Here is a 21,600-nt window from a genome sequence, read left to right as displayed (position 1 = left end):
TCAGGTTTGGTGTTAAGAGGACAGGACCCTGCTGACTTCCTCACACAGGCAGTGACATAGGCTTCCTAAGTAGTATTTTTTCCTGCGGGCAGCCTGGGCAACGATGTCTACCGCACGGAGCCCCCACGCAGCAGGGTGCCCGTGCGTGCCACCAAGTTCCGCGGGTCACCCTCCAAACCGCAATCCCCTGGCACTTGGGGTCCTCGGGCCCAACCCTGAAACGAGCCTCTTCGCGCTGCCATCCTTGAGCAAGACGAGGCAAGGAACTTCCCAGGACCGGAGGCAACGTCGCCCAGAACCCAGAACCCGGAGGAGCGGAGGCTGCTTATGCCCGGCCGCCGCGCCCCGAGGTGCCAGCCCCGGGAGGCCCCGCAGACCTGCGCTGCGGGGCGGCGTGGGGGGGGGGGAGGAGGGGGACCGGCGTGTCGCGGCCCCGCGGAGTGACGCAGGGAGGGGCCCCTCGGCCGGTGGCAGCTCTGGGGGATGCTGACCTCAACTTTGTTCTTTAAAAATAGCTGGGAGGCCGCGGCGCTCACGTGAGCGGCCCCCGCTTCCCCGGCACCCGCCCGGGGCTCCCGGCGGCTCCCGGGGTCGCTCAGGGGGCAGGGCGGTGTCCCCGAGCCCCCGGGGACAGGACGGACCCCCCGGCCCCGCGGAGGGGGGAGGGGAGCAGGTGGGGCTGGGGGTGGGGTGGGGCGTGGGGCTGGGGGTGGCGGCGGGGGGTCGGCCGGGCCGCGCTCACCTTCTTCACCGACAGCGAGATGTTCTCCAGGATCCGGTCCTTCACCTCCCGCGGCTCCATGGCGCCGCCGCCCCCGCCGCCGCCGCCCCGCCGCCGCCGCTTCCCGCGCCGGGGGCCCGGGGCCGCCGCCAACCGCTGCCGCCGGCCGTGCGGGGGCTCCGTCGTGCCGGCCGCGGGGCCCGGCGCCCGCCGCCCGGCCCTCGCCTCGCCCGGCCCCTCGCTCCGCCGCGGCCAGGCGGCTCCGGAGCGCGGCCGGCGGGGAAGAGGCCGCGGGCTGTGCGCGGCGGCGGCGGCGGCGACGGCGGCGGCGGCGGCAGGAACTGATGTCAGGCGGGGCGGCGCCAAGGCCGGCGGTCGGGCTGGGGCGCCCGCGCCCGGAGACCCGCCGGACCCCGCGTCCCCGTCCCCGGGCCCGCAGCCCCTCCGGCCGGGGTCGTCCGGGACCCCCGCAGACCCCGGGCCCCCGCGCCCCAGCCCTTGTCGGCTCACAGCCCCTCGGGCCAGGGTCCGCGGGAGCCCCTTAACCCCGGGGACCCCCGGGTCCCCGCAGACCTTGGGCCCCCCGCCCTGCCCTTGCCGGCCCACGGACCCAGGTCTCCCGGCCCTCCCCAGCGACCCCGAGCCCCTCCACCCCCTCCGGCCGGGGCCCGCGGAGCCCCCCACAGATCTCAGGGATCCGGACAAGCCGCCCCCTCCGGCCAGCGACATCCCTCAGCCCACAGACCCCACCTGGACCCTCCCTTTCCTCGGCCCAGAGGCCCCTGCCATGCCCGGGGTCGTGAGACCCCCCCCCCTTCCCCCTTCCCCCCAGAGACCCAGGGCCCCTGGCTTCCGGCAGCCTGGAGACCCGGGCACCCCCACCTCGACCTACCCAGAGACCCCCACCCTCACCCTCTGGCCCTCTCTGGCTGCCCTGGCCCTCACCCGCCCCTAGAAGCCAGTCCCTCTCCTCAGTTCCCCACCCTCACGCCCAGTCCTAAACTTTAAGGCCATTTCAGGTCCCGGGTGCTCCTCCCCACCAACAAAACACACCCTCCGCACTTCCCCTTCTGTCCCAACACCCACTCTGATTCTTACCCACAGCCCATTGATTGCTACCCATATCCCAGCTCTCCTTCGGTGGGGTCGCATACCCTGGGGGCCCCAACTGCCTCAGCCCTGAAACCCACCCTAACAATTCCCCTCATCCCCCCAATTCCCCATCTCTTAAAGCCACCCACACTTAGAGTTCTCAGTCTCCTACCTGGCTCACTTAGCTCATTTGGTCTCCAAATAAACATACCCTGATGCATCCATTAGTCCCGCCTTTTCATTCTTTTCATTTCTTTTTTTTTAAGTCAATATATTGGGGCACCTGGTTGACGTTCCACTCTTGATTTCCGCTCGGGTCACGATCCCAGGCTCGTGGATCATGCCCGGTGTCCGGCTCCATGCTGAGCTTGCAGCCTGCTTGGGATTGTCTGTCTTCCTCTCCCTCTGCCCCTCTTCCCTGCTTGTGCTTGCTTGCTCTCTCTCCTTCTCTCTCAAACAAAAAAAGTCAATCTATATCCTTTTCTGTTTCACTTTATGAAACTGAGATATAATTGACAAATAACATTAGTTTCAGGTCTACAACATAATGATTTGATATTTGTATGTTGTGGAATGATCAGCACCCTCTTTATTTGAAGACACCCCAATTCTCAACTTCAGCTCCCTATATTTTCCCTCTTTGTCCGGGCATACCTTTCTCAGCCTCCCAAACCTGGTCTCCCCAGCACAGATGCAAAACACTGATTCTACAGCTTATCCTAAATGGACCCCTCCCCATACACAACCAAAAGTTCCCTCTCCATCCCTCAGTTTCCCCAGGAGAGATCCAAGATGGTGGTAGTTATGGTTTTGTTGTTGCCTTTTTGTTTTTTGTTTTAATATTTCATTCTTTTTCCATTTTTTTAACGTTTTTATTTATTTTTGAGAGACAGAGACAGAGAACGAGCAGGGGAGGGACAGAGAGAGAGGGAGACACAGAATCTGAAGCAGGCTCCAGGTTCTACGCTATCAGCACAGAACCCGACACGGGGCTCGAGCTCACGAACTGTGAGATCATGACCCGAGCCATAGCCAGTCACCTAACCGACTGAGCCACCCAGGCACCCCTTTAATGTTTTATTTTTAAGTCATCTCTACCCCCAACGTGGTGCTTGAACTTACAACCCCGAGATCAACAGTCTCATGGTCCACCAACCTAGCCAGCCAGGAGCCCATTGATTTTTCTGTTACTGAATAAGGGGACAAAATTACATGTCAAGAAAATGAAAGAGAACTACTTGAGAAACTGCATTCTATTACCACTTCAGGATCTAGGTCAAGAGTTCTTCATACTAATGACGATGATGACGATGCGTAATGAGTACTGACTACGTGCCATGCGCTGAACTAAGTGCTTTACCTACATTCGTCTCCTGTATTCTCACACAACAACCCCTGTACAGATGATGGGAACCGTTCGCATCCTGAGTCAAAGTGCTCTTTACATTTCTTCGTACTGTTCTAGCAGGTGATCCTGGAGGGGCTTGGTCTACCCCTTTTGGAAAAGAAGTCAATCTCTCAGCTGAAGGCATTTCTTATTAGCCCTGAGCTCAGAAAAACAGGCGAGAACAGTCTCCATGGAGCTGAGCTGAGATAGAATGTCAGGTGGAGAAGACGTTACAGTTGCTGGGCAGGTAGAGAAAAGGCTGAGAACAGAGGACTCATTACTTTGAATGAAGAAAGAAATAGTCATGTGTCCAAATGTGTTGGTGGCAAGTAGGAGGGAAACTGCTTGAATGACCAGGCTAATAACCTTGGTGAGCTCCCGACCTGTCAGATCCAACTCTGGCTCATGAGAATCCACTGAGCCCAGAGTGGAACCAGTTAACTTTGTGATTCTCCCCTGCTGTTAAATAATAAGACGTCTTCTGGGCAGCATCATCTGCTGGACGCCACCTTCCTATAAATGGCTACTCGCAGCTTGGGCATGGCTGCGTGATGGCTTCCACGGATGTGTTTATTGCTTGGCTATATACCTGTGATGGCCATTTCTGCCATGTTGTTTACATCTTCATACATTGGGGGATGGTCACATTCAACTTCTTACAACATTCGTTAGAAACTTACCGAAGGTCTGCATGGGTAAGCGGGTGGGAGAAGAGAGGCACATTTCAGTCTTACAAGACTTCTTGCAGGAACGGGAAGGGGCTGAGGGCGCGTTCACGCGCAGATAATTGCCCCAGGCCCAGAACTCGAATATGGAATTCACCCTTGCCTGTCAAAAACAAGGCAACTCAGGGGCGCCTGGGTGGCTCAGTCGGTTAAGCGTCCGACTTCGGCTCAGGTCATGATCTCATGGTTTGTGGGTTCGAGCCCCGCATCGGGCTCTGGGCTGACTGCTCGGAGCCTGGAGCCTGTTTCAGATTCTGTGTCTCCCTCTCTCTCTGCCCCTCCCCCACTCGCACTCTGTCTCTGTCTCAAAAATAAATAAACATTTAAAAAAAATTAAAAAAAAACAACAACAAGGGGGCACCTGGCTTGCTCAAAAGGTACAGCATGTGACTCTTGATCTTGAGGTTGTGAGTTCGAGCCCCCTGTTGGGTGTAGAGATTATCTAAAGAAAACAAAAGCAGGAGCACCTGGGTGGCTCAGTTGATTAAACATCTGACTTCAGCTCATGTGATGATCTTGTGGTTCGTGAGTTTGAGCCCCAGCTCAGGCTCTCTGCTGTCAGCACGGAGCCCATTTTGGATCCTCTGTCTCCCTCTCTCTCTCTCTGCCCCTCCCCTACCCCTCACTATCTCTCTAAAAAAGAAATAAACATTTAAAAAAAAAAACTCAGAAAAAAAAATTAAATACCCCAGGATGCCTATCAATCTTGTTATAGGGAGTCATTGAAGCTCCTTCATTTATTGCACAAGACTGCTGATCATGTGGAAAGTGCATGAGACTCTGAGGCATGAGGAGTTGAGACGCTCAGTTGACTCATGCTAAGGCCTCGGGCAAATCACTCTGTCTTAGTTTCCAAATCCGTGTCACAGGAAAGATGACTTTCTTCTTCTTCTTCTTTTAAATATCGTCCTGACCTCCCAACTGCACAATCCATCGGGCGAGGGATGAAGTTGGGAAAGAAGGCACATCACAGAAAGCCCACAGACTTGGCCACCAGCTCGTCTTCACTCTTCTTTCCAAAGATGTGCGCTGCCTCCGAGAGGAAAAAGAGAGGAAAAAAGTCCGGCAGCTTTATCCTGCCACAGCCTTGAAAGGTCATTGGACTGGATCATTTACAAAAGGGTTTTTTTTAATGTTTATTTATTTTTGAGAGACAGAGAGCGTGAGGCGGGTTGGGGCAGAGAGAGAGAGAGGGACACAGAATCCGAAGCAGGCTCCAGGCTCTGAGCTGTCAGCACAGAGCCCGACACGGGGCTCAAACTCACGGACCACACCACGAGATCATCACCCGAGCTGAAGTCAGAAGCTTAACCAACAGAGCCACCCAGGTGCCCCATTGGACTGGCTCATTTAAAACAAACAAACGGGGACACGTGGGTGGCTCAGTTAGTTAAGTGTCTAACTTTGATTTCAGCTCAGGTCATGATCTCACAGTTCATGCCCTGGAACCCCGCCTCAGGCTCTGGGCTGACAACATGGAGCCTGCTAGGTATTCTGTCTCCCTCTCTCTCTGCCCCTCCCCTGCTTGCTCTCTCTAAGAATTTTTTTTTTAAAAAAGCAGGGGTGGGCAGGGGGATGGATGGGTTAAATGGGTGATGGGTATTAAGGAGGGCATTTGTGATGAACACTGGGTGTTGTTTGGAAGCGCTGAATCATCAAACTCTACACCTGAAATAAATATTACACTGGAATGTGAACTAACTGGAATGTGATTTATTTATTTATTTATTTATTTATTTATTTATTTATTTATTTATTTTTGAGAGAGAGAGAGAGAGAGAGAGAGAGAGAGAGAGAGAGCCAGAGCGTGAGCAGGGGAGGGGCAGAGAGAGAGGGAGACACAGAATCCAAAGCAGACTCCAGGCTATGAGCTGTCAGCCCAGAGCCCGATGGGGAGCTCGAACTCACGAACCATGAGATCATGACCTGAGCCAAAGCTGGATGCTAAGCCGATGGAACCACCCAGGAGCCCCCAAACTAAGTGGAATTTAGATAAAAACTTGGTGGGGGAGAAGGTGGTTTAAGCGACTATTTCCTCCCTGGCTCCTCAACTCAAGGCAAATATATTCGTGTTTCCAGAGGAGGGAGTAAGTATTTCCTTGGTCATCAGGCTTGTGAAGCTGAGTCCCTAAGAGGGGAGATAGGAGGGGCTGGGGGTACATCACAGCAAGCCTCAGGTTCCTATACTTTAACTCTGGCACCCACAAGTGCAGACGATCTAGAGATCTAGGACTGGGTAAATAAGCAGGGGAGGGGCAGAGAGAGAGGGAAAGAGAGAATTCCAAGCAGGCTCCAAGCTGTCAGTGCAGAGCCTGAAGTGGGACTCAGTTTCACAAACCATGAAATCATGACCCGAGCCAAAATAAAGAGTTGGATGCTCACCCCCAGGTGCCCCTGAAGATTTCATTTTTAAGTCATTTCCACATCCATGTGGGGCTCAAATTCACCACCCTAAGATCAAGAGTTGCAGGTCCCACCAACTGAGCCAGCCAGGTGTGCCCAGGTGGTTTTATTTGAAAATGTTGAGCATCCAGGGGACCTGGCTGGCTCAATTGTGAGAGCGTGTGACTCTTGATTTGGAGGCTGTGTGTTCGAGCTCCATGTTGGGTGTGGAGATTGCTAAAAATAATAATAATCTATTTTTTTTTTAATGTCGAGGGGCACCTGGGTGGCTCAGTCGGTTGAGTGACCAACTCTCAATTTCGGCTCAGGTCATGGTCCCAGGGGCGTGGGCTTGAACCCTGTGTTGGACTCTATGCTGAGCAGGGAGCCTGCCTGAGATTCTCTCACTCCTTCTGCCCTACTCCCCTACTTACCCTCTCTCTCTAAAATAAATTTTTTTTAATTAAAAAATTTAAAAAAATGTTGAACATCCAGTTCCTTCCTCATCACTGTCCAGTCAGCAAGACAGTTTGGTGAAAATTGGGAAGTCATTCCACCTCCTAGTTTATTTTTTTTTAAGTTTGTTTATTTTTGAGAGAGAGAGAGAGCAGACACATGAATGAGAGAGAAAGAGCAGGGGAGGGGCAGAGAGAGGGGAAGAGAGAGGATCCCTGATGGTGCAGAGCCCCATGTGGGGCTTGATCTCCCGAATCTTGAGATCGTGACGTGAGCCGAAATCAACAATTGGACGCTTAGCCAGCTGAGTCACCCGGCCGCCCCAACTTCCCAACTTCAACGCCTCCATATCTTCATGTCACGGCATCTGGAAGGACATCCGGACTCTTCTCTGGCCTCCAAGGTCACAGCTGATTGGTCCAGCCTCTCTCCCTGACTCATCTCCCAAGCCCTCGGCTGGTGCGTGCCGGGACCTGTGCCAGCCCTTGTGCCGTCCTAGTGCGTTCACACCTGAGGACCTGTGCAGGGATGCTCTTCCCCAGTGTGGCAGAAGCCGCCCAGCTATTCGCCAGAATCCGCTCTCTCCACAGTGACAGCGTCGTAGCCAGGCCCAGGGCCAGATTACGTCCTCCTCTGTAGTGGGCACAGCTATCCCATCAAGTTCTCTCTAGCGGAACGTGAATAGAAATGAAGCGATCGACTTCTCGGCTGGGCTTCTGAGCAAGGGGTACTCCTTCTCCATGCTGTTTCTTCTTTCACCAGGTAAGATGAAGCACAGAGGAGGTCACACTTACGAGATGTAAAGAGCATGGTTCCGGGGTGCCTGGGTGGCTCAGTCGGTTAAGCGTCCGACTTTGGCTTGGGTCATGATCTCACGGTTCGTGGGTTGGAGCCCTGCGTCGGGCTCTGGACTGACAGCTCAGGGCCTGGAGCCCGCTTCGGATCCTGTGTCTCCCTCTCTCTCTGCCCCTCCCCTGCTCATGCTCTGTCTCTCTCTCTGTGTCAAAAATGAGTAAACATTAAAAATAATTTAAAAAAAATAAAAATAATTTTTTTAATAAAAAAAATTTTTTTTACAGTTCATTTATTTTTGATACAGTCAGAGCGCAAGTCAGGGAGGGGCAGAGAGAGAGGGAGACACAGGATCCGAAGCGGGCTCCAGGCTCTGAGCCGTCAGCACAGAGCCCGACGCGGGGCTCAAACCCACGAGCCGAGAGATCATGACCCGAGCCGAAGTCGGACGCTCAACCGAATGAGCCACCCAGGCACCCCTAAATTTTTTTTTTTTTTACATAAAATAAATGTTAGCTTCTCAGAAGCCCTTTCTCCTTGATTATTCAACACTAAGGAGTCTCTAGTCCCTTCCAACATAGAAATCTACTCAATTTTTGTTGTAGGATTTATTACTACCTGTCATGTTCTTATTGGCGTCACTCCTCAAAGAGACTGCTATGGTATAAGCTCCCTGGGACTCTATGCCTTTGCTCAGTTCATGCGATGATGTATTCACAGCATCAACTCTGTATCTGGCACATGATACTCAATGTTTGTTGAATTAATGTCTTCTGCTTAATTTTTAAAAGTTATTTATTTTATTGTGACAGAGAGAGAGCACGAGTGAGTGAGGGGCAGAGAGAGAAAGGGAGGGAGAGAATCCAGGCTTAAGCTCACCCAACGCGGGGCTCAACCTCACGAACCGTGAGATCGTGACCCGAGCCAAAGCCAGATGCTTAACTGACTGAGCCACCCAGGTGCCCCACCTTCTGCTTAATTTTTAATCCAATAGGGATGCAAAAAACCTTTGTAGCTGGCCGTGGAAATAAAAGGATGGAAGAGAAGTGGGACCCAACATAAAGTCACTTCTCTTTACACCTGATTTGGGCTTTTCCATTCTAGGAAGGTAAAGGATGGGACAGTATAGTCAAAGCCTACACAACCATCAGCTGAGGGGTGCTGTTTGCCTACGTCCCAGATTAGTTGTCTATGTGGGTATGATAAAAAGTACTGCTTCAGGGCATCTGGCTGGCCCAGTCTGAAAAGCATTCAATTCTTGATCTCAGGATCATGAGTTCAAGCCCCACATTGGGTGTAGAGATTACTTAAAAAAAAAAAAAAAAAAGTCCTTTTTCAAAATCTATGCTAAACTCAAACTCAGCAGTCATCCTAGGCTAGAATTCCTAAGCCTGCAAACTGACCTCGGTGGCCTGGCCCGGTTTCAGGCCCAGTTCTGCTATGTCACTCCACTTACGGGACAGCCCCTCGGGGCCTTTGAGATGAGAAATCGCAGCAGCCTGATGGCGCCCATGGATGACGCTCTGCATCAGGCACCGCTCTAGGCACTGGGGATACAGCAGTGAGAAGGACAGGCATCAATCCCTACCCTCCCGCAGTTTCTTTCTGACGGAGAGAAAGGAAGTAGACAAGAAGCGAAATGCAAGGATGTTAGGCAGTGGTTAGTGCCTCGGAGGAGAATGAAGGGAAATGACATGGAAGGGGGTGGGTGGGTGGCTTCAATTTCAGATCAGGTAGCCAGAGAAGGCCTTTACGGAGGTGAGAGTTGCGGAAAGACCTGAAGGAAGTGAGAGAAAAAGCCACGAGGGTGTCGGAGGAAAGAGCATTCCAGACTAAGGAGACAGCAAATCCAAAGGCTCGAGGGCGAGCAAGAGCTCAAGGAATACGGAGGTCAGGGTGGCTCAGAAGATGAGTGAGGAGGGGAAGGAGGCAGGAGAGGTGGGTAGGGGGCCTTGGAGACATCGTAAGGACTTTCAGCTTTTATCCGAGTGGGAAGGGGCCCCACTGAAGGGTTTTAAGGAGAGGTGCGGGCTGGCTGTTGTGTTAAGGAAGAACAGAATGCAGGTGGACAGGAAGACCCACTGGGGTAACCCAGGCGAGAGGTGAGGGGTCCTGGGACCGGGGTTCTAGAAATGATGGGATTTTGAATATGTTTTGAAGTGAAGCCAACAGGCTTTCGGATGGATTGGATGTAGGTTGAGAAAGAAGAGCCAAGGTTTTGGAGTGAGCAACCGGAAGGAGGATGTTGCCATTGATTTCTCGGGGAAAACAGAGAGGAGCAGGTGTGGGGTGTGGGTGGAGTATTTCCAGTGCAGGGCTCTGTGATTTCAGATACCTGCAGTCTAAATGGGAAAATGTCAGCTTTTAGTAACTCCCTAGGAGGAACCAAACCACTCTCTTTTTTTTTTTTATTTTTTAAAAATGTTTTCTTTATTTTTGAGACAGAGTGTGAGTGGGTGAGGGGCAGAGAGAGAGGGAGACACAGAATCAGAAGCAGGCTCCAGGCTCCGAGCTGTCAGCACAGACCCCGATGCGGGGCTCGAACTCACCAACTGTGAGATCACGACCTGAGCTGAAGTCGGACACCCAACCGACCGAGCCACCCAGCTACCCCGTTTTTTGTTTTCATAAAGATGTAGTGAATTCCCCTTTCTCTGTGCCAAGGACCCATAATTCTTTCTGCTAGTAACTAATTATGTCTCACATTTTGTATCACTCATCATTTTCAAATGGTTATCAAAAGATTGAGATCTGAAGAATGGCAACATAATTCTTACCTCCAACTAGAAGTAGCCTTTGCTGTCATCATTCTTATTAGACAGGCAAGGAATGGTCACAGGATAAGGGAGGGGATTTGTCTAAACTCCTCCCTACATATACCAGCTGGTCCAGGTCCATTGAAATCTGCTCAAGTGAAGACCCCACAATACAAACCATACACAAAGCAATGACTCCACATTGGCTAACCCCTCAAAGGTGTTTCCAAGTTACTCACTAATCTCAAAATCATTGATTTTATGTTACTTTAACATTTTTTGTAAAAAATTAAACACACGGCATTTACAAGCTTTAGGATAGGAAAGAGATCGTCCTGCAACCCTCATCAAGTAATTGACTCTCAGTAGTTCAGAATAAGGGGTCTCAATTTGTGAATATGTAATTGGGAGTCAAGGCGAGACTCTGTCCCCTGAGCAGACATTAGAAGGTGGATATTCTTTCCGAGACAAAAACTGGGCTAGTTAATCTCTTATCGCGCACAGAGCTAGTCTAGGTTTCCGTCTTTCAGCTAGGTGTGGCCAGTTACGTGGTTTTCATCGATTGTGTGTAGGGAGGGACAGGTACCATTTCCAGGTCTGGCCTGTAAAAACCACTTGAGCTCGACTCTCTCCTCTCTTCTATCATCTTCCAATTGAATGTAGACCAGGGCAACCTTGGAAGCAGGGCGAAAATGGCAGAGATGCTGAAAGCCTGTTTCCTGAATGACAGCGTGAAGAGCCCTCCTGCCTCCACTGACTTGGACTGTTAGTTAAGGAGAAACAAGGTTCTATTGTGTTAAGCTACTTACATTTGGGTTATGTTACAGCGGTTAGCCTATCCTGATACAGAAATGGGTACTGAAATGGGATAGTCACCATAAAAACCCAAAAGACCCTGTCTTGGTGGTCAGGAAGCAAACTGATCTAGGGAGGCTAGAAAAATAGGAGACCTTTAAAATTCAGTGGCAAAACATCTACTGAAACTCTCCTGTGGCAGCTTGGATGGGTGACTACATTAACTACATAGCCCGAAGTTCAGGTCTACGAGGAAGGGTTGAAAACTCATGTTTGTGTGTTGATTTTTACAATATGAGAAAGACCAAAGTTTCGGAAAGAACTGGCTTGTCGCAAGCCGAACTGGAAAGGAATAGAGCTAAGAACTTTGGGGCCTTGAATGCAGGGTTGTATAAGGAAATGAAGTCATGCTTGAGGACTGTGTACACGAAAGAACTCTTGAGTGTGGTTACTGGTAACGGAGGATTGACTGGAGCAGATAATCAGAAGGCCACTGTGACGGAGGACATTGTTTTGCCAAAGAAACCACAAATCCAGAGTTCAAAAGCCACAGCCTCTCTTCCAAGCCTTCAGACCAACCCCCAGTGCTCTAGACTTGTGCCAACAGTAAGCTAAGAGAGCTGTGTAGCTCCCAAGGAAGGTAGAGACCTAGCACCTGCTTCAGATGGGACCATGGACAACGGATACGGGAGTTCCTTGGAGTTTTAAGCAGAGGAGTTTCCCCAACCCCTTCACAAGGGTTGCACTTCCTGTTCTCTGTTCTGTTAAGGGATTTGCTAATGCGGTTTATTCTGTCCCTGCACCCCAAGGTGCAGGAGCAAGATAACTTATCTCAAGTTCAGTTTGCTAAACAGTAAAAAGCCACAATCAAGACCTGAAGGAGGGCAGGGGATCACAGGGGATTCTGGACTGAAGTCAGTTGAGTACCTGGATAGTATATGGAGCCATCTCCTTGGGGGGTGTTGGGTAGTGGTTGAAACACTGCTAGATGACCCTAACTGTACTCGTCGCGTTGGGCACGTAAGTAGATTGTATTTCACAGTCTCCCTTGCGCTTTGGTATGGCCGTCTGGATACCAAGCCAGGGAAACGGATACAGGAGTGATTGCACCACTTCCAGGCCTGGTAGAAAAACTTCCACGAACAGCCCTCATTCTCTTCTCCCGTCAGTGGATGCTGATATCCAAGGTAATCTTGGAAGTCACATGTTGAAAAGGTCAGAACCCTGGCAGCCTAGGACCCTGAATGACGGATTGCATGGGGCAGAGCCACATCTGGCTCTTGGAACCGCCCAACTTCTGGTAACTGCATTTCGCCTTCTCAAATCCCTTACGTGACACAATGAATAATACTAGCTAATACCTAATGAGCACTTAGTAGGTGCCAGGTACTGTTCTGAAAGTATTAACTCATTTAATCCCGACAGCCACCCAGAAGGTCCCCATTTTACAGATGAGGAAACAGAGGCACAGAAAGGTTAGGAAACTTACCCGAAGTCACATAGCCAGTGCCAGAGCAGCCTGGCTCTAGAGGCGAATCTAACCACGACACCCTACCACAGCGTTCTGTCCGTTCCAGTGCATCAGCTGCCCACACAGGCACAAATGCACGGTCTCTGACATGCGCAGATAGCCGTGCCCCTGTAGCGGTCATCTGGAAGTTAACTTTAATGGCTTGGGCATAACCCATTTCTTCTGAGGTACAGGCAGCTGGCTCACAAATCACGGTGCCCGGGTACAAGTTGTTCAAAGGGGCAGGGAGACAGATCAGGACTCAAGTTAAGTAACCACCTCAATTTAAAAGAAACTGATCAAACAAGAGTCTTATGATAAAAACTTTATTGTCTTATTAAATATCAAATGTTTTACACATCACTTTTTCTTCAGAAAGTTCCTATTAAAAAAAGAAAAATAAAGTGTTTTGATTATTTAGGGCTGACTTAACATTTCAGTATGTGACAAAAACTCAAACCCAAATGCATCTAGTTCACTCAGCTGCAGACAGGTCCTATGTCCAGCCCCTAAACCAAGGGCACAGTGCAGCCACCTGTGGGATTCCTGAGTTTGGTTCCCTTAAGTTCTGAGTTTCCCAACTCTCAAAACCAAAGCGCTATGGAGTGACTGAGCTATTGGCAAGCCTGTTGCCAATCTGCCTAGCTTTTTAAAGATGCAGTAGTCTCAAAGCTTAAAGAAAAGTCAGAAAAGCAATACGTGAGCAATTGCAAGAACAAATAAAAGGGTTAGAGAAGGGTTTCTATTTGCTAAGATTTGCCAAGTGTGGCTACAAAACTGGTAAACAAAGCTTCCTTGAGAGCAAAGGCCATTAGCTCAACTTGCCATGAAGACGGGGCTTTGAGTAACAATGATCATAATCAATTTTCGCTGTACGTGCACGGTGAGAAAAGCAAGTACGACCAGTATGTTGAACTGCTCTGAGTGCATCACCAGAACTATCCGAAAAGGGTGATGGAGAGAACAGAGAATGGGATATAATCATCCAGAGAGAAAGGTCCCAGATAGGGGGGCATAAACTCAGGAAGCTGTGGGGCCTGCAGGGAAAGAGAACTGTCTGGTCAGCATCAGGTCATCTCAGGCTGAAGGAATCTGGAAACCAAATGGCTCGTCTGACTGCCTCTGGTAGGAGATTAAGAGAGGTCTACCTTCCTCTAAACCACAGACGCATTCAGTCAACGTTGCATATAGAGCAAACTCCTGGTAAACAAAACCATTTCCCACCAGACACGGATTTTCCCAGGGAAAAATAAGCCAGCATGCCCCTTCCCCAAGTCGGCTAATGAGAACCTTCGTATGGTACATATTTAGAGAAATATAGTTCTGTAAAAATTCTAATTTTGTATTCTACACCCCCACCCCACGTCTTCGATAATCTGCCTAACTTTTTAAGGTAAAAGAAACATTCTCTAACTCCTACACCCTTGAGCCGTTTTCTCTGTAGAGTTTATTCCTTAACATTGTGCCCTGAAACTTACCAGCTACATCCCCCTCACCTTTTACAGCCCCCCAGAGGATCTAAATTACCAATCACCAATAAATATCCGATGAACTTGGGAGTTTTCTAATTGTAAGCCTCAGAAGTCACTAGCAGTCAGGCTGTACGCCTCACGACTACAACATACGTGGTGACATTTTAAAGAATGGGTTAAAGAATTTTCTTTTGATGGAGCGATCCTGCTGAGAGATTTGGTAGAGCCTCGAATCCTCTTGTAATTCTGCCCACCACCCAGTCCCAGCACTATCGCTTGCTACATTTTCTGCTCTAGGTTCTCATTTCCACATTTTGCACTCAGCTGTTTTAAAGCAGCAAATGCCACAGAATCCTCTAGGTCCCGTGGGACCAGATGGTCAGTATTCCAGAGCAGCCATGCTCAAGGTGGGGGGCGGGCAGGGAGAGGATACCCCGGCACACTCCACATTTGTATGCTGCGTGGAAGGATGCCCTGATGGGAGGGAAAGCTCACGGTCACGGCTACGTATTTGGGATCTCTCCCGTTTACTTGGACTTCTACCCTGCCCACCCCACCCCAGCAGCATAAATTACTTGCAAATAATTTATACTGATTTCTTCAAGTATTCCTATAAATATTTGAACATTTTTTGTTGGTTTCTGATTCCATAAAAAAAATTAAAAAAAAAAAAACATTTTAGAGCAGTTTTAAGCTCTAAATAAGCATCGAATTCCATTTTGAGCCTGATTTTCCCACTCTCTGAATTTGAACCAAATCATTCTAGTATGACTTTTAAAATAAAACCATGCTAATAGGCAAAAGCAGATCCTTCTCCTAAAGCTAAAATTTGCTTCATGTCTCCTTACTAGGCAGAGCTTCATTAGGACAGGCTTCTAATCTGATTTAGTCACCCCTGTGTTCTCAGTACTCACCAGTACCTGGCACACAGGCACTTAATGTTTGAATCAATCGATTTTTTTTTTTTTAAAGTAAACTCTACCCCAACATGGGGCTGGAACTCACGACCCCGAGATCAAGAGTCACATTGCCCCACCGACTGAATCAGTTAGGTGCCCCATGAATCAATGAATTCTTAATCAAAGACTCATACTGTATAGCCCTCAAGAGTACCAGATTTTCTCAAACTTTTTCTGTGTCTTAACCACCACAATACTGATAGTGCAATGAAGAAAAATCTAATAAACATCTGGAAACCATTTTCTGGTACTCCCAATGCAAAAAAGCCCTATTGGAATTTTTCCGTCTAGGGAAATCTAATGATTTTGGTGCAGGATAATTCTGAATCGAAGGTGAGTCTTAGGACCACTCCATGCACGCCCTCTATTTCTAGGAAGGCCATTTTCAAACTTTCTCCCTGATATTTCCACTTTCACTCCCCACCAAAATGTGATGCCTCTGCTACTTGGAGAAACTAAGGCACAAGAGAAAATCAAGTACTTCAAAGGTTTACCCCTAAAATCTTAACGAACTCCTAGGAACACCTCACTAACACTGAGGGACCTCCAAGATACAGAGCTTGAGCCATGAATTTTCATTTCCACAGTTCTCAAGGACACGCTTTAAATTTCCTTGGTCTTTGAGGAATTGGCGTTTTTAATTCTTCCAGGAAAAAAGCTATTTTATGGAACTCCTAAAATGTTAACATTCATCTTCTAGGAAGGGAAACTCTTGATAACGGTTTCTTTCTAACTCAGCCACAGACTATACTAAGTAACCAAATTCAAAGGAGAAATTTGGCTTTTTGGTATTTGTGCTAGAGACTGGAAGAATGCATAATCTAGTTAAATTCTCTTAGGATATGTTACCGGTGATAACAAGTTTGAAACACACAGCAGTTCAATTATGCTGCCTGTTCTCACTGCAGGTGGCAAACAGGTAGGAAAAGGAAATCAGACGCACTGCAACTTTCCTGGCTGGTTACCGGCAAGGCTGTTTTTATATACACGGTGGGATAAAAGCCACCGTATGTGGAGGATATGTCTGTAAATAGAAAAATTGCTTGCTTTTCATTCTATGTAAAATTAACGGCAGGCTATTTGTCAATCACACATGTATATATACATATGAGCTGATGGTTAAACCCATGAAGCTTTTATGGCTTTTACTAGAGAGAGAAAGCTGTGCTAAGGGAAGAACAGGCAGATTCCAGTTTTAACTGGTTATCAAAATTGGTGACACAAAGTCTCATGTGTCTTTCCATTTTTATGCAACCCTCTTGCTAGAGAAATGCTTTGGACAAAAAAAAAAAAAAAAAAAAACACACGGGCTGTGTCTTCCTTTAGTACATATGGAGACAAGGAGCGCTGGGAGGTTTCACAGGCTCCAAGGCAGACCAGTTTTAACACCCACCCACCATCTATCCCATTCTCTTTGCCAAGCCACTGGTAATCTTTAGATGTTAACGCCTAAAGCCCAAACTGAGGGATGAAGGCTGCCGGCTGGGGCCCGGGGGCCTACACAGGTACAAGTGGAAATCCTTCTTCCCAGCTTCAGTGGGCAAAATCTACAGCTGTGTTAGGCACAGCTGTCTGGTCACCAAGCACATTCCTACCCATGGGAATCAACTGAAGGTAAACCGCAGAAGTCCTCCAGGAAGGACAACCTTCTCCTCTCTCTGGTGAGTAAACAGAGACCACCCTTGGAGGGGAGCACTGACCACAGAACCGTCCGTTACCAGTTACGGCAAAGAGGCTATCCAGTAAGGTGGCCCGTTACTGTTGATGGCTGGCCAGGATCAGTTCTGTTGGCAACCAGGGGAGTTCACAATGATTTTACCTCATTTTTAGAGAAGTTAATCTCGAATCTCTGCACTTTTAGTAAAACTGACAAAGTTCACTAGTGTCGTCGTGTTCCTTAATTCCCTTTGTGTTTTAAGAACTGCGTGATTTAAAATTACTCAAAATCCTAATAATGTCAGCGACTTTACGTTCATACGAACGATGGGACAGGAAAATAAAGTTTTAAAGATCCAAAGCAATTATACACTGAAAAATAAATGATGAAAAAGGACAAGGCTATCTGGCAAGAGGGTTCAGCTCATTCATTCAAGGTACTCCTAAGGAGAATACATGTACAGCTATAGGCCTATTCGATTTTCTCCTAAAAATAAATATACATACGTAAAAAGCTATTGTAATCAAACTTTTTCCACACTGATATTCTGTATTCTACCTAGGATGGATTCCCAGATCTCCGCACTGTGAAAATTCAGTGGCCAAGCCGCTGAGCCGTGCGCCACTGCTCAGAAAGACTAGGAGGCCCGTCTTCACCCAGAAGGCCTCTTGGGAGGAGTCTGTTGTCACTGATAACTTCCCCCACCTCACACCCACCCCACTTTATAACCCTAAAGATTTATTAGCTTAGAATAAATTCCCAGTTACCACCCGTAAAGCAAATACGGGGGCCACTGCATTGCTACTGGATTTTGCTTCCCTCATAGCACCAACTACTTAATTATGGTCGCAGCTCTAAGAGTCGGTTGACAGAAATCCTACACGCAGTTTCCTAGTGCATCTTACGTCTTTGGTGTGGGGCAGGCAAAAGGGTCTGCAGCATGTGATTGTCTCAAAGAACATCTTAAAGACAACCTGGCTGACCTGCTGTTCGGAGCGCCCTCGTGAAAACGGTAAACCACAACTCCTTCTGCCAACCATCTCCCAACTTCGGAGGATCATGATGAATCTATGTGACTTTCCGCCACATCACTGAAGACTCACAACATACATACAAACGTCACAGCAAAAAGAAAAGACGACGGAATAGGACAGAAGAGAAAGGTCTCTAAGTGCCCCCAAATGAAAATGTCAAAAACTCCTGAGATATGAGCCTCCGTTTTGATTGTGCTCAATGACTTGAATTTGGAAAGAAAGAATAACTTGCAAAGAGAGTAAGACTTCACACAAAATCATTTAACACTAAGTTCACGAATCACCCTTTCGAAGCATCTGTTTCAAACACATTGCAAACTCTAGCTTGGAATCAGGAGTCATTCTCAAAATTCTTTTCAATAAAACCAAGATTTCAGATTCCTGCTGGGTACATAAGATAATTTATTTTCTGGGAAAAACTACCTAAAATCTATCCAGTAGGATTATTGCACAGTGGGGCCCACAGGACAATGATTTCCAAGGGCTAGTCCTCATATAAAAAAAGGCCACAATAAATACATCTATATACTATGCCCCACTCTACCTTGACACGGTAAACACAAATGTGACGCCGCCTGCTTTAAAAAAAGAAACTCCTGAGGAAAGAAAGGGATGGAAATCTCTACCAAGGCCACTTGAGTCAGAAACTGCCATTACTATTTCCATTGCCGTAAAGGCCACTCACCAAACAGGCTGACCATTCCGAGCACCAAGATGAACCAGCGACAAGGTTATCACACTTCACGATATCTCACTGCGATCGCGGCTCACACTGAGCTTTGGAAGCACTTCCCAGTAGATGAGCTTAGAAAGGAAATGAACTGCAGGCAAATCAGCCCCTTAGCAGAAGTTCATTGTTGGTCGCTAAGGGTTGAGGTGAGATCAGTAAGATGCTCGCAAACCCACTCTCTAGTAAATTGCAGCGTTTAGGCCATTATTTTTCACTCCCGGTCCTTGAAACATCACCAAACATTTGCAAACAGAATTACACGCTTTTCCCTTTTCTGTCTGGGTAGCACCACGTTCCATTCTGATGTTGATTCCCCCCCACCCCAAAATACTTGGCAATCCATGCAGCAGCCTGTCGCGCACAGAGCAGCCCAAGTTTTAAATCCTCCCAACTCACCCCATAAAACTGCCAAATCCTAACCACACAAATAAAAACATACCACTCTGGGAGAGATCACTCAATTATTCTTCAACTTCCTCTTATAACTGATGCACCACCAATACGCAGAGCACTAAGTGTAATTCCAGACACCACACCATGTGATCAAGTTTGTAAATGGACAATTGAGCCAACAAGCCATACCCTGCCTACAGCACAGACACAGCCAAAGTGGGAAGGTGATCTGCTTTCAGCTGCATGGGGGGCAGGGTTTCTCACGGCTTCTGCTTTTTAAAGCACTCACTCTCATTCTAAAATGGTATGCTATACACAAAACCATCAATTTTATTCCAGAATACATCATCTTGATAATAAAAAGCTTTTGTATGCACATACTGCCAATACATTTAAAAGGCCCAAATTTTAACAAATAGAATAGACAAATTCATCAGACAAGAGATAAGTTACTTTGGCCGAAAAAAATCTTTAAAAAAAATCTGGCTCAACATTCTGCTTGCAGGTTTCTACATATACTGTGTACGTGGTGAGTGAAAGAGAGAGAGAGAGAGAGAGAGAGAGAGAGAGAGAGAGTGAGTTGTGTGTCTATAGCTTTTTTTTTTTTTTTTTTTTTTTAAGGGAATGGAGGATGGTTTAGCCCACTTTTCCTTGGTTATGTAGGAACTACAATGTTCTTTGCGAGCAAGACAAGAAGTGCAAGGTCTGCATTTCCACCAACTCGATGCAAAGCCCCAAGAGCTTCCTGCAAAGTGAAGCCGGCACGGAGAATCCGGTCAATGTCTGCAGCAGGAAAAATCAGTGGTGGAAGAATGGAGGGACTTGATGATGGGTGGCTGGTGGGCGGTTCAAAGTCAACAAGTGGCCCTGCAGCTTCAGGACAGACATCCTGTCGTGTCTCAGGCCTGTCTGTCACCGGATTCTGTGCGCCCTGACCCAGATCTTCAACCAACGTGCAATTGGACCAGGACTTCGTTTGCTCAGAAGTGGGACTGACACCATCCTCCTCACCTGCTGAAAGTTTGGGTGAGATTTCTACACCTAAGGTGCAGTGTAATTGATTAGACGTTTCTGCTGAGGCTAGAGCGTCAGAACTGCTCTTGTTCTCGGATTCCCTAGACTCGGGGACACTTTCCTTATCAGTTACTAGGCCATCACCTGGATCCCTGACATTAATATTTTCTACATCTTCTACTCCAGCACCATTTGAAGTGTCTGTTAACTTTTCTGCCCTCACCGATACACTTATGGTCTGATGAAAGGAGACTTGTGAACGCTCTTCGTTCTGGGTAACTAGAACATGCTCACTTTGGGTCCATCTTTCAGAAAGGTCCTTCACACCTGTTTGGCCCTCAGTTACCATTTCCGATTGACTGATAACTTCTTCAGATATATTTTCTGAAGCTGGTTTACTACTAATGACCAAAAGTTCATGGAGTTCCTTCAAGGCTGCTGTTAGAGATGAGCAGGATTCCTCTGCTGACTCCACAGAAGGCTGACAACTGCCACAGAGACTTAAAGACGGGGAACAATCCCCATCTTCTTTATTTGTTCCAGACATTTCAACGTTATTGTCTGGGAGTTGTAAATCCTGAGTGCAAATTGAATTACTCAAAATTTCGGATGAAGGGTTACATTTTGATGTTTCTACTTCCATCAGGGGATTATCTAAGGTGAGATCGGGTGCACCGATGTTCTTGACATTGGCATTCTGACCATCCGCTGAGTTAGGCACAGCCACTAGGGACTCTTCAACTGTATCCACTTCCATGAGTGTTTCGGAATGGGGGCAGCCAAAGCATCCTGAAGGTAGAATATTTTCCTCTCTACCTGGAAGGTCCACATTCTGCTGTAGCCTGTCTTCTTTCATTGTAGCTTCTAAATCAACACTTCTTTGTGGATTCTGTTGCCTTTCTCCAAGAAGTTCAAAGTCCTCTGTGTTACAGAGATGTTCCTGTTCTTGGTCATGTAGAGCATTCTGTTGTACAACCTCATGCTGTTCATTCCCTGGTTCTTTGTGCTGCTGAAGGCCATTCCCTTGACTCGGGTTCTGACTTTCTGGATGCCAACCCTTTTCACCTAGAAAGCCCGGTGGTTCTTGCACACTAGTAGTCGTGACAGATAAACTAGCTTGCTGTCTTGTGTGGAGAGGAGATCTGAGGCCCTGGGTGCTTCTTTCAGCAGATTTTGCCATATTCTCTGCAACAATGGCTTCTTCGGATGAATTCTGCAGAGGCATGGCTGGAGCGCTGTCTGCTGAAGAAGCACAATCAGAAAGATCCTGTGGAGGAAGATGTTCTTTCTTTTCAGAGGTTGTCTGGAATTCAGCGGAAGCCTTCAAAGCCTTTAGAGCTTTAGGTTCAATGCTGTCAGGGTCACTGGGCTCGACAGGGCAGCCTGAAGCAGAGACAGAGTGAGCAAGACTCATAGGATTACCAATCTCAGGACTCTGTCCTGAAGGATGGGCTGGATGGTTAAATCCATCTGAAGTTGGTAAGGATGACATTCCCAGTGAGGTAGTTTCTTTACCACTTTTCTCTACATGGGACAAAAGGGAAAGGCAAAGAGATTAATTAGCAGGCTACAAAGGCCAATCGCTTCTCAGATGATACAAATCTCAACAGGACAGAACAAAATCAGGTCCTTAAAGTTGGGTTTGTCTTATACTGATACTTATATGAGAACCATTCTCACTGGGGTAGACAATTCAACATCACAGCATCAGAATAAGAGATAGGC

At 48.1% G+C, this 21,600-nt stretch overlaps 2 protein-coding genes across 7 annotated transcripts in view; both read right to left on the bottom strand.

Annotated features, from left to right (window-relative positions):
• The window catches only part of PLEKHM2 (pleckstrin homology and RUN domain containing M2), a 35,679-nt gene extending 34,214 nt beyond the window's left edge, over positions 1-1,465 (bottom strand). For both annotated transcript variants that reach the window (XM_023258162.2, XM_023258163.2), the window contains exon 1: positions 743-1,465. In XM_023258162.2, coding sequence (XP_023113930.2) covers positions 743-1,450 — 708 coding nt within the window. In that variant the 5' untranslated portion in view covers positions 1,451-1,465. The remainder of the gene's footprint in view (positions 1-742) is intronic.
• Positions 1,466-12,926: 11,461 nt separating this feature from the next.
• DDI2 (DNA damage inducible 1 homolog 2) overlaps positions 12,927-21,600 on the bottom strand; it is a 45,027-nt gene continuing 36,353 nt past the window's right edge. For all 5 annotated transcript variants that reach the window (XM_019836235.3, XM_006934309.5, XM_019836238.2 and 2 more), the window contains one exon: positions 12,927-21,399. In XM_019836235.3, coding sequence (XP_019691794.1) covers positions 19,517-21,399 — 1,883 coding nt within the window. In that variant the 3' untranslated portion in view covers positions 12,927-19,516. The remainder of the gene's footprint in view (positions 21,400-21,600) is intronic.

This window comes from Felis catus, chromosome C1 (assembly GCF_018350175.1).
Source record: "Felis catus isolate Fca126 chromosome C1, F.catus_Fca126_mat1.0, whole genome shotgun sequence".
NCBI classification, from domain to species: domain Eukaryota; kingdom Metazoa; phylum Chordata; class Mammalia; order Carnivora; family Felidae; genus Felis; species Felis catus.
This window is presented reverse-complemented; position numbering and strand designations above follow the sequence as displayed.